Raw genomic sequence first — 13,878 nt, forward strand, 5'->3', positions numbered from 1 at the left:
TATGGATTCTAAGACCTAGAGTTTCTTCCCCTTTTCACTCCTCTAAATCAGAGTTGCTCTAACTACAGACGATGAGTCCTACTGTTAAAGACAGTATCACTTAAAATTGCGTCTTAAAATTGGTGATGCCGGGGCAATTTTAAAAAAAGTCCAGGAACTGGGTAATGGTGATGGTCGCAGAACATCGTGAATGTAAGTGACGCCGCTTTAGAACGGTTTAAAGGGCAAGTTTACTTTTTAAGCACAATTTTAAAATTTGATGATGCTGAGATCAAGGAAATACAGTAATAGCAAAAAGTGCAATAATCATAGCCCAGTGAATTGGCACCGACCCGGTTGGTCCTGTGTCACTCTCACCCCTGCTCCGATCGGGACTTGACGCCCCTTTCCCCGCCCCGCCCCCCCCCCCACACACACTCCCAAAGGGCTCCAGACCCCAGGGGGGCAGCCTCTTGGGCGCCGCGCCCCATCCAGACCCCGGACGCCCAGGTCTCACCCCTCCCACCCCTGTTTCCCCGCAGAATCCCAGACAGTCTCTGTGCTGGCGCCGCGCCAAGTGCGCGGTTTCCTGGGCAACAACGCTACGCTGCCGTGCAAGCTGCAGACGCAGGAGCACGACGTACGGGTGACGCTGGTGACATGGATGTGGCAGGACCCGGCGGGGCGCTCCCTAAGCGTGGCGGTCTTCCATCCGACGCAGGGCCCCAGCTACCCCTCGAACTCCAACTTCCCGGAGCCCGGTCGCTTGGAGTTCGTGGCCGCCAGGCCCGGCGAGGCGCTGCGGGACGCAACGCTGGTCGTGCGGGGACTGCGCGCCCAAGACGAAGCCAACTACACCTGCCACTTCGCCACGTTCCCGCAGGGCAGCAAGAGCGCCCCTACCTGGCTCCGCGTGCTCGGTGAGCGGGGAGGAGGGGGGCGAATGGGAGAGGCGTGAGGGGCACGGGTGGTAAGCGGGGTGGGCAGGGCCCGGGAGGGAGTGAGCTGTCCTCCAGAGCAAAGGTCCTGTGGGGACAATAGAAGGCGGTAGGGCAGGGTTGTGGGGAGGAGCTTCGTGTGGAGGGGGTTGTGGGGGTGGAGGGATGGGGAGGCGTCTGGGAAGCCGGGAGGCCTGCGTTTGCATCCCAATTGCCACTTCCGGCTTGGGCAAGTGGTTTCCTGTCGCATCTTCCTTTGGTCACCTGTAACATAGGGCCGGTAGCAAGAGCTCTTCCCTCCGTGAGCTGTCCGGAGGGTCCCCGGAGTTTATCCAAGTCACCCGCTTAGGACGGAGGCCTTTGTGAGCTCCTGAGAGCTGTCGGCTGTAGTCACTCCCTTTGAGTGGAAGGGAGAGTTGAAACAGACTGGGAGGAGAGGGACACTTCCCCCAAGGGCACCCCAAGGCCCTTGAGAACTGCCCAGGAGTCAGGGGTTCATTTTCATGAGCACCAGAGAGACTACAACAGGCCCTTCTCTTGGAAACTGAGTAAGAAGTCTCTGTGCCTCAGTTTCCTCATCTGTGAAATGGATATTGCTATGAGGATGACTAAGAGCTGACATTTTTCGCTTGTGTGCCAGAAACTGTCCCAGGCCTTGCATGAGTGACTCATGACAGGGTAAGTGCCTGGAGCAGCGCCCAGCACACAGCACCAGAGCAGAGGCAGCCCTGGTCATTTCAGCAAATCTGGGACTTCAGGTCTTATGGTTTAGGATGACAGTCAAAGAAAACCAGTAAATCAAGTGAAAGAGAAATCAGTAAATGAGAACCTAGGTAATGATGGAGAAGGGACCCAGCAGAGTATCAGGTCTGAGAATAAGCAGAATGATGGTTAAGAGATGGTCAAGATGGTTTTGGAGTCAGACAGACCTTGAGAGAAAGCCCAGCTCTGTCACTTACAACCTTGAGCCAATCACTTCCCCTCTTAACCTCCAGGGCACGGGCTCAGCCCTCCTCTCTGCCATGAAGCCCTCCCTAACTGCCCCCCGCCCTGACTCAGGCACCCCTCTGGGTTTCGCCATCTCAGCCTTGCCCACTCTGGGTTGTCACTGTCTAGGGAAGAGTCTGTCTTCTCCTTGGAATGTACACTCATGGAGGCAAGGTTGGGGCTGTCTGAGCCATTGCTGGGTCCCCAATATTGCCCATCACAGAGCCAGGCAATGTATTCAATTACCAGTAATAATAACATTTATTGAGCACTTATTATGTGCCATGTACCATTTTAAGAGCTTTGCCTGTGATCCTGTCATTATCCACAGACTTGCCCAAGGCCATCCAACTGCTCAGGGCCAGAGCTAGGATTTGAACCTGGCCATCCTGTACCCTCAATTAGCCATCTTCCTCTGCTGCCAAGACGTTTGTTGAATGACTACAGGTGAGGAATGACCTGTCCCTTTTGCTCCTCTCCCCAGCCGAGCCCAAGAACGATGCCAAGGCCCTGCTCAGCCCGCTCAGCCCACTCAGCCAGGGGCCTGTTCCCGTGGCCCGCTGCACCTCCACGGAGGGTCGCCCGCCTGCCCAAATCTACTGGTCCCTGGATGGGAAGGCCAATAACAGCCAGGTGCCAGGGACCCTGCCTGGAACATTCACCGTCATCAGCGTATTAACCTTAATACCCACAAGCCAGGTTGACGGCAAGAATGTCACCTGCACAGTGGAGCACGAGAGCCTCGAAAAGCCCTTCCTGCTGCCTGTGACCCTCACTGTGCTCTGTGAGTGTGCCCAAGTGTGAATGAGGGTGGGAACCCCTGCTAGACCGCCTCCGTCACGCCCCTGTGGCCTCCCAGTGCGGGCGTCGCCTTCTGCATGTTGTCTAGACTGCGCCCCCAATCACCGTCTGCTCTGACACGCTACATTGTCTACACTGGCCCTCCCAAAGAACTGTCTGCTTTGTCCCTTCAATGTACTCGTCAATCCTCTGTGCCCCAGTGTCATCTGCACTGGCTCAACTAAGGGCCGTGTCCTCTCGTCATTGTCTACACCGAATACTCCCCACCCCAGGCAGTTGCTACACTGATTCACTCAGGCACTGTCTACACTGGAACCCCTCAACATTGTCATTGGGCCTGAGGGAAGAGGGGATCTACACTGACTTCCCCTAACCGCCCCCCCGCCAAAAGAAAACACTCTGTCGCGTTAGCCTTACCCCAGGGGACTTTGAAATGTTTCTGTCAATCACGTTTGGGATGGATAAGCAGCCAGCTGATGTAAGGTCGTCCAGGATTCTTTTCTGTAGGACTTGTCAGAGCCTTGAATATATTCTCTGTGCTCTGAGTGCCCAAGGGGTCTTTTCTCACAGGACGTCCAAGGCATGCCAGGAAATTGAGTAGAAAGAAAATCGAGTAGAGAGAGGCGAGTCCTGAGAAGCCCTCTCTGCACCCTGCCACCTCCCACCACACCGATGGCTCCCAGGCTTCCATGAGGGGACCTGCTGCCCCAGACTCCTCGCAGGCCTCTCCATCTTGGGCTGTTCCCCAAACCCAGAGGCCTTTTCCTGTTGTGACATGAGTCTCACATATCTTTAAGCCCCTCTGAAGGCTCCCTGTCTCTGAGCTTGCGTATCTGTTTCCCCCAGACCCCCCCGAAGTCTCCATCTCCGGCTATGACAACAACTGGTACCTCGGCCAAAGTGAGGCCACCCTGAACTGTGATGTCCGCAGCAACCCAGAGCCCACAGGCTATAAATGGAACACGTGAGTCCTGGGTAGACCTGGACCCTGGTCTGAGGGAGGAGGAGCTGGGGGCCCAGACTCCCTGGTCTGAGGGAGGAGGGGAGACAGGAAAGTAAAAAGAGAGGAGAGAAGTCGACTTGGGCCCCAGAGAAATTTCTGCATTGCGCACGCAGAGGTTACAAGAGGTATTGGTCCAGGCTTGCCGATACACCTGTTCTTCAGGGCGTGCCGCCTGCTGCGTGCCAGGTACTGAGCTCATCCCGTGTGATCCTCACACTCGGGCACAGTCAGCACGATCGACACGCCCAGCTTAAAAGTCAGCCGGGCCCCAACAGGTGCCATCATTTGCCCTGGACACACAGCCATGAAGGCACAGAGGCGGCTCTCCAATTGGCATCTGACTCCAAACCGAATCCTCTTACTTCGGGCTGTGTCACCCCCCCAGCCACCTGGGTCATCTCCGAAGGAGCGAATCCTGCCCCTAGTCTGTAGATGAGCACGTTGAAGCACAGAGCAGCCCGAAGATTTTCTCAAACTCGTATCAGTGCTGGGGTTAAGCGTTATGGAAGAAAAAGCCAGAGGGGTAAATTGTTTGACGTGATTTTTATGAGGCCTTTTTCCTTATTACAAAAATAACTCATGATCATTGAGGAAACTTAAGACGAGACAGTTATAAAGAAAAAGAAGAATGTTGCACCTAGAGTTCAGTGTACCCAGTCACCTCCAGGAACATCCACTGTTGCCTTTTGTTATATATCCTTCCTGTCCTTTTTCCTCTGTGTTTCTAAACAAAAAAAATGTGCTTTCTGCAATTCTGAAGCTTTTCCTCTATCTCATGAACACCTTTCCATATGAAAGCACAGAGATCCACATTCCCAATTTCCCCATCATTTTATTGGGAAAATTTTCAAACATACAGAAAAATTGTAAGAATTTTCCAGCGAACACTCAACAACCCACCACATAAATTCTCCCATTGACATTGTGTTGTTTTATCACGTTTCTGTCCGTCGGTCCATCTCTCTCTCTCCATTCACAGAACAGTCCTGATCTTCTGTGCGTTTCAAAATGCCCACAGCCCGTTCGTGACGCTGTTGGGATTGCATCAGAAGCGCATGACATCGGTTTTTTAACCGATCCCGAACGCAGAAATGAAGGTGCTTTCTCATTTCACCTACGCAAATGCCGTGGTGGTGACCGTACCTGTCTACCATCCTCTGGGTAGTCACAGTCGTTTCTCTATTGTCCATCAAAGGAGTTGTTGGTCATTAGTTTTCCATAGGTGTCAACAGATGGCACCTTTACGGTCCTGCCTCAAAGCACCGCCATGCAGGCTCATGGGGCAGGTTTCCAGCCCAGCTTTGTAGACACCCAAGTCTCTATGCCTCTCTCTCCTCCATCCGTTAAACCAATGTTTCTTGACTGCCTACTCTGTTCCCAGTGCCGTTGTCCAACACGCCTTGGTAAATAAAACAGACCAGATTCCCTCCCCGCGTGGGGCTTCCACTCCAGCTTTGGTCGGGGGGAGGTGGTACATACTGCTGTGAGAAGACAAAGTGGCCAAGGAAGGTGTCACTAAGGTGACGTCTGAACAGAGGCCTGAAGGAGATTGAGGACGAGCTGTGTGGGTGGCTGGAGGAGGGCATTCCAGGCAGAGGGAACAGCGTATGCGAAGACCCTGAGGTGGGAGCCTAACTGGATTATTCAAGGGGCGGGTTGCAGATCCTCTGGTCAGGGGTGTCGTGGGCCAGCTCACGTGGGACCTGTGGCTGTGGTCATGACTTTGAGTTTACTCTGAGTGAGGTGGAAGCCACGAGAGGGCTGGGAACAGAGAAGAAATGTGAGCCGACTTCGTTCTAATAAGATCGCTCAGGCTGCTGAGTGGGAACAGAGTGGGTGGGGGACAAGGGTGGAAGCAGGGAGCCCAGTGAGAAGGCAGCCACAGTGACCCAGGAGTAGGGGCATCAGACCAGGGCGGGGGCCATGGGAGCCCTGGGGAGTGGCCAGATTCTAGATAGATTCTGAAGGTGTGACAGACAGGATCTGCCGATAGGTTGAGTGTGGTCGTGAGAAGAAGCCGGGGGAACTTCAGGCTTGCTCTCAACTTACAGATGCTGTGCGGGTTTCAGTATTATGTCATCTAGTGAGTTCTCGATCACCTGTCACTGTAGGCCTTCAGCAGAGGCCACCTCTTCACCTATCTGTGTCTCCCAGGTCGATGGGCCTTCTGCCATCTTCTGCCGTGGCCCGTGGCACCCGGCTCCTCATCCATTCCATGGACGAATCAATCAACACGACTTTCATCTGCTCTGTCACCAATACCGTAGGGACTGGGAAGGCAGAACTGACTGTCGTGCTCAGAGGTGAGGAGCCCCCTGGGTGGGGAAAATGGAGGAACCGAAGGAGTCGGTGACAGCAGGATTCGCTCGGAGGGAGGAGTGTGGAGTATGGAGGCACCTGGGTGAGGGAGTCCCCGAGCCACAAGAATGCTCCCCGACTCCCGTCCTTCTCCTGCCCCCTCACGAAAGGACCAACAGGCTCAGCTTAGTCTGTTAACCCAACATTTATACAGTCGCCTGGGTAAACCCCTCTGCAAAGCCAGGCTGGGTAGTTAGTTGTGTGGCGCCTCTTCCCCAGGGACTCAGAAAGGGCTTTCCGGGTGCGTGAGGCAGAACTCCATCGGTTGCAATTAGTAGAAGCACAACTCAAAATAGTCCAAGCAAAAGAGGAACCTTATTGAAAAGCGCCTTCAGATTCATGTGTTCCAACTGAATAACCCAAGAACTTTTCTTTACCTCTCTTGTCTCTGCTTTTCTCTACGCTGGCTTTATTCTCAGGCAGACTGTCCCCTCAGGGAGGCAAGATGGTTCTCAAAGCTTATGGCTCACATCCCACTGGTTTAATAACCCCACGGGAAAGAATGCAGCACGTTCAGTCGCTCTAGCCAAAGTCCCAGGGCTGGCTCTCATTGGCTCAGCTTAGGTCACAGCTTCCTTACGAACCAATCACAGCAGCCAGAGAGAATGAAATGCTCTGATTGGCCAGCCCTGGATCAAAGTCCCATCCTAGGAATCAAAGTGTGTGTCCGAACTGCTTCTCATAGACTGAGGAAGGCCGAGTGATAGCTTCCTAAAGGAATGATGGATAATGTTTGTGGGGAAGGCAAAAACCCCAAAAGTCTCTCCATCTAAATCCCCGCTTTCTTTTCCTCTTCCAGCAGAACCTCCCAGGGACCCATCACACCAGGCCTTGTCCTATGAGTATATCATCATCATCATCATCGTAGTCCTTGCTGTGCCTGTGCTCATGTACTTTATTTTTCACCGGCGGTTGCGACAGTTCTGTAAGTCCCCTCCTCTTTGGCACATCCCGTCTTCCAGCAGAACCTCCCAGGGACCCGTCACACCAGGCCTGGTCCTATAAGTATATCATCATCATCATCATCATCATCGTAGTCCTTGCTGTGGCTGTGTGCATGTGCCTTATTTTTCGCCAGCGGTTGCAACAGTTCTGTAAGTCCCCTCCTCTTTGGCACATCCCCGTCTTTCTGCTGCGAATAAACATCACCACGGCTGCCATAATTGAGCACCTAGTATGTGCCAGGCTCTGTGCTAAGCCTTCCACACGGCAGCCCCTCATAACTCCTCACCCCAACGGCATGAGGTTCCGCATTTCATAGGCAAAGGTGCTAACACCAGGGAGTCTGGGTCATTGGATCCCTGATTCATTTTGCAAATATTTAGGAAGTCAGGGCACATCCTCTAGGGCCTCAAAGTAAGGACTTTGGCTTGTAATCCAGGTGACACAGGAGCCCCTGCCACATGGACGGAGGACAGATTGAGACTTCTTAACCCCCCAGCTTTCCTCCATCTGCCTTGCTCAGGAGTGACGCCGTAGCTGCTGTCACTGAAAGGAGGGGGGTGGCAGGAACTGGCTCTCAAAGGGCCTGGTGGCCTCTCACCTCAGGGGCTTTGCACAGGTTGTTCCCCTGGCCGGAGCCCCCTCACCGTGGCTTTTTCCGGTGAAGTCCTTTGGCTCATTCTGTAATCAAAAGAGCTGTAATTTGCTGAGCACTTTCTGCGTGCCAGGTACTTTCTGGGCCCAGCCCCCATGAGTGCTCACAACCACCCTACAAAATGAGTCCTACCCTGAGCCCCTTTACAGACGAGGAAATGTTACCGGCCAACCGGCACCCAGCTGGACAGTCAGGAGTAGAAGGCAATTATGTTGGTTACAAAGCTGGTCGCCTCAACCACTGAACGAAACTGCCTCCTCACCCCCCAGCCGGAGGACCCCCTCCTCCAGGAAGCCCTCCCTGATCCCTTAGAATGAGCCAAGCACCTGCTCTGAGCTCCCTCATTCCATCCTTGCCCACTCTGGGACGTTACTCTGGGACATTACTCCGTAGGGACTCGTCTGTCTTTCCAGTGGACTCTGAACCCCAGGAGGGCAGAGCTAGAACTGTCATGGTCACGGCTGTTTCCCCAGTACCACCTGCCACTGGACCAGGCACATAAGGGGGCCTATAAGGAACTGTTTGCTGAATGTGTCATCTCCAGAGCCGGACTGCCTGTGTCCAGGCCCTCGCTCTACTGCTTTATTAATTGTGTCACCATGGGCAAAGGACTCTCCGTGACTCAGTTTCCTCATCTGTGAAATGGGAGTAACTGTACCTGATAATTCAGGTAAAGCACTAGCACAGCATTTGGCACATTGTAAGCCACAGCCTAAGTCTCCGTAAGCTGTGATTATTATTGCTATTATTACTATTACCATTATTGTTAATATAAATTGTCTGAGAACAGGGGTTTTTGTTCACAGCTATATCCCCAGCTCCTAGAATGCGCCTGGCACAAAGTAGACATTTACTCTCTGCCAAATAAATTCCTGTTTGATGGTTGAGGAAAGCGAGGCACAGAGAGGTTAAGTCCATGATCCAAGGTCACACAGCTCCTAAAGGGACCGAGCCGGAATTTGAACCCTTCCATCTGGATCCGGAGCCCGTGCTCAATAAATATTTATTTATACATAATACCTGGGTAAAGCATATACCCCAGTCCTGTTCTACAAATGTCTAAAGCACTATGGGAAGAGGCACCCTCATATCAGCGGAGCTGGGACTGAGAATTTCAGAGGCCGTGCCACCCACAGGTGTCTCTGCATGCCTTCCACCATTGTCATTCCTCCCTGACAACTTCTCCTCCTGTGTCCCCAGGTCAGAACAAATGCAGATCCTCTGCTAATGACGTAAGTATGTGTGAGTGGGGAGGCGCAGTGGGGGGGAGTCTGCCTGAAGCACAGCCTAATGGCTGTGGGCTTTCCCAAAGAGGGGACAGATGTCTGTGGACACCCACATTGCTTAACCGGAAGCCAGCATGGCATCAGGAGCGCGCTCCTGTACGTTTTCTCCGAATGCCCTGAGCAGCGGTTCTCAAACCTTCCTGCCAGGCAGAATCCCCTGTAAGGTATGTTGAAATGCAGATTCCCAGGCCCCGTCCCCTGAGAGTCTGGGCTGCTGGGTCTGTGCTGGAGCCTGGGATGTGCATTGTCATAAGGGCCCCTTCCCTCCCCAGTCATGACCTTGAGTAGTGCTATTCTGGTTCTCAGGGAGATGGGAGGGGGCGGGCCTGCAGCTCTTTACACTATGGGCTTCAGAGGGCAGATTTTGTTTGAGGCTAAAGTTTGAATCTCCCCTTTCTAGAGGGTCATCTATTCAGCTGTGAACAGTAATGCCAGCTCTCCCCAAGATCTGCCGACAGAGGGCACACAGTGACAGCATCGGGACTAAACGAAGGGAGATACCGGAGCTGGTGAGGACCCGACCTTGAAGCTGGACTCCGCCCAGCGGATGACGTCTCCCTCCAAAGAGCTGGACCACCACCTCTGTGCCGTATCTCAAGATATCCCCACTGTTGTGCAGTGCGCTGTGTGGGTACAGGTGTAGGGTCCCCAAGACCACACTTAGGTTAATCTATTCACTTGCAGAACTCAGGAAAGCTGCTTATACTCAGGGTTACAGTTTATTACACTAGAAGCATCAGATTCAAGTCAGCAATGTGAAAAGGCACGTAGGGCAGGGCCAGGAGAGACCTGGCACTCAAGGCCTCGCCCAGTGGAGTCGTACAATAGCACTTACTCCTCCCAGCGGTGACACGTGACAACACACATAGAGGACTGCCAACTGGGGATGCTCCCCCCAGACTTGGTTTCCAGGACTTTTATTAGGGGTCAACCACAGAGATATAGCTGACTGCCCATGTAGCTGACCTTGGTCTCAAGAACCTCGATAGGTCAAACCAATATTATGTGGCCCGAGACCCCACCATAAATCACGCCGTCAGCCTAGACTATCCAGTGCGGCCCACAGCCTCAGGTAAACAGAGGCTGCTGTCACCAGAAGAGAAACGGAGGCTGGAACTCAGCGGCTCAGGGCTGTCCGAGGAGTAGGAATAACTGCCGGACGTGAACTTGGAGGTTATCAGTTCCGGGCACCTTCTGCCAAGACCCAGGACCTGGGAGAGCATCTCTGTTCCCACCAGGGATGGATGCCCTGGCCTGTTTGTCGGGGAAGGATCTGCGGATTCCACAGAGCCAGAAGTCGAGAGTGGACCCCAAATATTGGTATTGGTGTTGTGTAACTTCCCATAAGACGGAGAAAAAAATGCAGTTATTCGTATCAGAGGATGGAAGGGAGAGGGTCTGGTGGAGATCATGGAAAGCCTGAAATACCCCAAACTCTCGCTCCACACCGCTCTGCGTGGAATAAGGGGAGAAGGATTCAAGCCGATATCATCCCATCTCAAGTGTCTTCGAAGTCTGGGAAACCTCTGGGTTGCAAATTGCTCTGGGTGAGGATGCCTGTGCTACTGAAACCTATCTTAGTGAAAAACTAAGAGGAGACCCAGGAATTCCACACCTAGGCGGTGACCCAAAAGAATTGAAAACAGATCCAAACAAATACTTGTACACAAACGTTCATAGCAGCGCTATGCACAGTAGCCAAAAAGCTGAAATAACCCAAATGTTCACCGACAAATGAATAGATAAAATACAAGCTGGTATATTTATACCGTGGAATATTATTCAGCCATAATGAGAACATTATGCTGAGTGAAAAAAGCCAGACACAGAAGGCCACGTATTGTAGGATTTTATTTATATAAAATGCCCAATATAGGCAAATCTACTGAGACAGAAGAGAAATCACTGGTTGCCAGGACCTGGGGGAGGAGGAATAGGGAGTGACAACTTAATAGGTCCAAGGGTTCCTTTCAGTGTGATAAAAATGTCCTGGAAATAATGGTGACAGTCGCACGGCATTGTGAATATGCTAAATGTCACCGAATTGTGCACTTTAAAATGGCAAGTTTTGTGTATGTTTTACCACATTAAATTAATAAGTTAATAAATTAAAACCTTTAAATTCTTATAGAAAAAATATTTTTTCATTTCCCGGCTCTTACCGGCAGAATTTTCAGAAACTAAGTAAATTCATGAAGGGAAGGATGGGCGAATTGTTAAAGAAAAACATAATATTCTAACTATTAAGGGAAAAAATTGTTCAACGATACTTAAGCACGATAAAGCAGACTTTATTCAAGGGGAGGGGGCCATGGCCATAGGTGTAGGGACCACTGTCATGGGATTTTGCAGTAAAGGAGAGAATGGACTCAACTCCAAATATAGGATGGGCCAGCAAGAATTTGTAGCTAAGGAGCAGGGTGGGGGGCTGTGGATGGGAAATTACTCAAGAGGAAGTATCAGGGGGAAGGGAGGGACTCTGGGTAAACTGACCCGGTTAGAATTTGTACCTACTTCGTTCTATATTTTCACAGATACCACCCCAGGGGCGCGGGGGAGAGCGAGGAACCTGATCAGATATCAAAAGTAATCAGATATCAAGGGCGGGGATTCTGGTTAAACTGACTTACGATTCTTCCTATAATTGGGCAGAGATGAACACAGAAGTCCAAATTCAGGCCTAGTTGGAAAAGAGTAGACTCCAGTCACTGAGACTCTGTCAGTATATAAAAATGCCAGGGTGAGGGTGCTTCAGGCACCAATAGCAGAAAGCAAGCACCACCACCCCACCCCACTACCACCCGGGTGGGGTTTTAAAACAAGGATCCGGGTTATCTGATTCGACTCCAGGCATCACATGCAGAATTCAGCTCTGCTTGTCTGCTGTTTCTTGTTTTCCTCCACATACTGGCGTCATCCACAGGCGGATGCCAAGATGGCTGCTACTTTGGGGCCATTGCAGCCAGACCAGGACTTGGAGAAGCAGCCCACCCCATCCTGGGTGACCTTCCTTAGCAGCTTCCCCTCGAGTCTCATTGGCTGATACCGCCCACCACTCAACCAATCCCTGGCCAGAACAATGGGATCACCTGGGAGGCTTGCACCAATCAGGACATGCCCTCTGGAGCTAGGGAGACAGGAGGATGAAGGCTGCATGCAGGACAGCAGATGGAAGCCTGGACCTCTGGTATTAGCAACTCTCTTTGGATAATTGGAGGATGGTTGAATTTTATTCTCTTCTTTTTGAGTCCATACTGTCTAAATTTCTATAACTGTTTTAAAATAATGCAAAAGGAATCAAAATCAGGGAGACAGAGAGAGGGAGGAGATTCAGCAACTGGAAAATCCAGAATAAATGGCTTCTGCGCTGCCCGGCAGTGCTTACAGAGAGCGGGGTTTATAATGGCAACAGAGCTATTTCGAGTCTGGTTGTTCAGACACCTGGACACCCACAGGCCACGCCGCCTTCAAGGTAGTTCAAAGCTTAGATTTCTCTCTCACCCCAACCTGGGGACTCTGGAAGATGCCATCAGTTCTAACAATCTGATGATGCGTGTCCGGAACACACACACACACACACACACACACACACACACACACACACACACACACACAAACACTAACTCGTTCTCTCCTCCTGCAGACCCAGAAATCTCAACGGGCGCTGCCAGGTACTGGATCCTAAACCTGCTCTGTCCTCTAGAACTTTCTGTGATGATGATGGAAATGCTCTGCATAGGCGCTGTCTAATGTCATAGCCACTAGACACATGGGCTATTGAGCACCTGAAAGTGGCTAGTTCGACAGAATTAAGTATTTAAGGCATTGAATTTTAATTAATTAAAAATTATATTTCAATAGCCATGTGTGGCTAGGGACTACGGTATTAGCACAACCCTGGACCCTCCATCACCCAGACTGTCTCTCAACAGAGCTCAAAATCATAATGGATCCCTCCCATTTCTCCAGCCATGCCCCTCCCCTACTCGGTCCCCCACTCATCCAGGATTTTGCAGCTTCCTCAATGCACTGTGTTCGTGTGTCAGCCTCCACGCCATTGCATGTGCTGTTTACGCTGTCTGGTACACCTCACCCCACCCTCCCCCGCCCCACTATCTGTCTCATTCGTACTCCTACTCCAGATCTCAGCCGCCTCCTCCAGGAAGCCCTCCCTATCCTCAGGCTGGGTGGAGCATCCTCTTGGCCTCTCCCAGCCCCACCCACCCGGGCTCCTCCATTTCAGCTCTAATCACTCTGGATCATCAATGTCTGGGAATGGGTCTGTCCCCCATAACACCACACACACACACACACACACACACACAGGGAGAGAGAGAGAAAAATGTGAGCCCCACTGTGAACTGAGGGCAGGGCAGGTGCTGTTTTAGTCATCTGTGTCGCCAACATCATTCAGGATGGGACTGGGCATAAGGAGTATGTATTGGAATGAATGAATGAATGAATAAATGGAAGGATGCTTTTGAAAAACTGTGCTAAGAGCTTTAGAGTGAGCCAGGCATGAGTGAAATTAATCTCCCCCTGCTAGTAGGCTTGCCCCTCTGCTGAGCCAGTTTCCTCGCCTCTCAAATGGGGACGGTTAGGCATCTGGATGTTGGTTGAGGATGTGTGTGTTGAGCCAGCCTGAAGGTGCCTAGGAGAGTTGGGGAGGCTTGCTCAACCAGAGGCCACTGTGACTGTTGTTATAATTACTGCTGTTGCCACCGACGGTCACACTGAGTTGGAAGAAGAGGTTGGAGGGAGTCAAGGGAGGAGTGCTGAGAAGCCCCAGTCACCCCGGAAAACTGGTTTGACCAGTGTCTGCATATTCATCCCAGAGCGCACAGGTGGAGCCTGTGGGTAAAGGGGTGCCGGGGCTCGATCAGCCTCTGCCATGTCTGGGAGGCCCTCCCAGGATCCTCATTGAGTTGG

At 52.0% G+C, this 13,878-nt stretch overlaps 1 protein-coding gene across 5 annotated transcripts in view; it reads left to right on the forward strand.

Moving 5' to 3' along the window:
* The window catches only part of PVR (poliovirus receptor), a 13,682-nt gene extending 2,619 nt beyond the window's left edge, over positions 1–11,063 (forward strand). Inside the window, exons 2-8 of one of the 5 annotated variants that reach the window (XM_015589370.2) lie at positions 522–899; positions 2,389–2,688; positions 3,552–3,669; positions 5,863–6,011; positions 6,866–6,991; positions 8,864–8,895; positions 9,350–11,063. In XM_015589370.2, coding sequence (XP_015444856.1) covers positions 522–899; positions 2,389–2,688; positions 3,552–3,669; positions 5,863–6,011; positions 6,866–6,991; positions 8,864–8,895; positions 9,350–9,421 — 1,175 coding nt within the window. In that variant the 3' untranslated portion in view covers positions 9,422–11,063. The other 4 variants (XM_015589368.2, XM_006911849.3, XM_025046774.1 and 1 more) reach the window with 4 other exon arrangements.
* The last annotated feature ends 2,815 nt before the right edge of the window (positions 11,064–13,878 follow it).

The sequence above is a fragment of the Pteropus alecto genome, unplaced genomic scaffold (genome assembly GCF_000325575.1).
Source record: "Pteropus alecto unplaced genomic scaffold, ASM32557v1 scaffold194, whole genome shotgun sequence".
Classification (NCBI taxonomy): domain Eukaryota; kingdom Metazoa; phylum Chordata; class Mammalia; order Chiroptera; family Pteropodidae; genus Pteropus; species Pteropus alecto.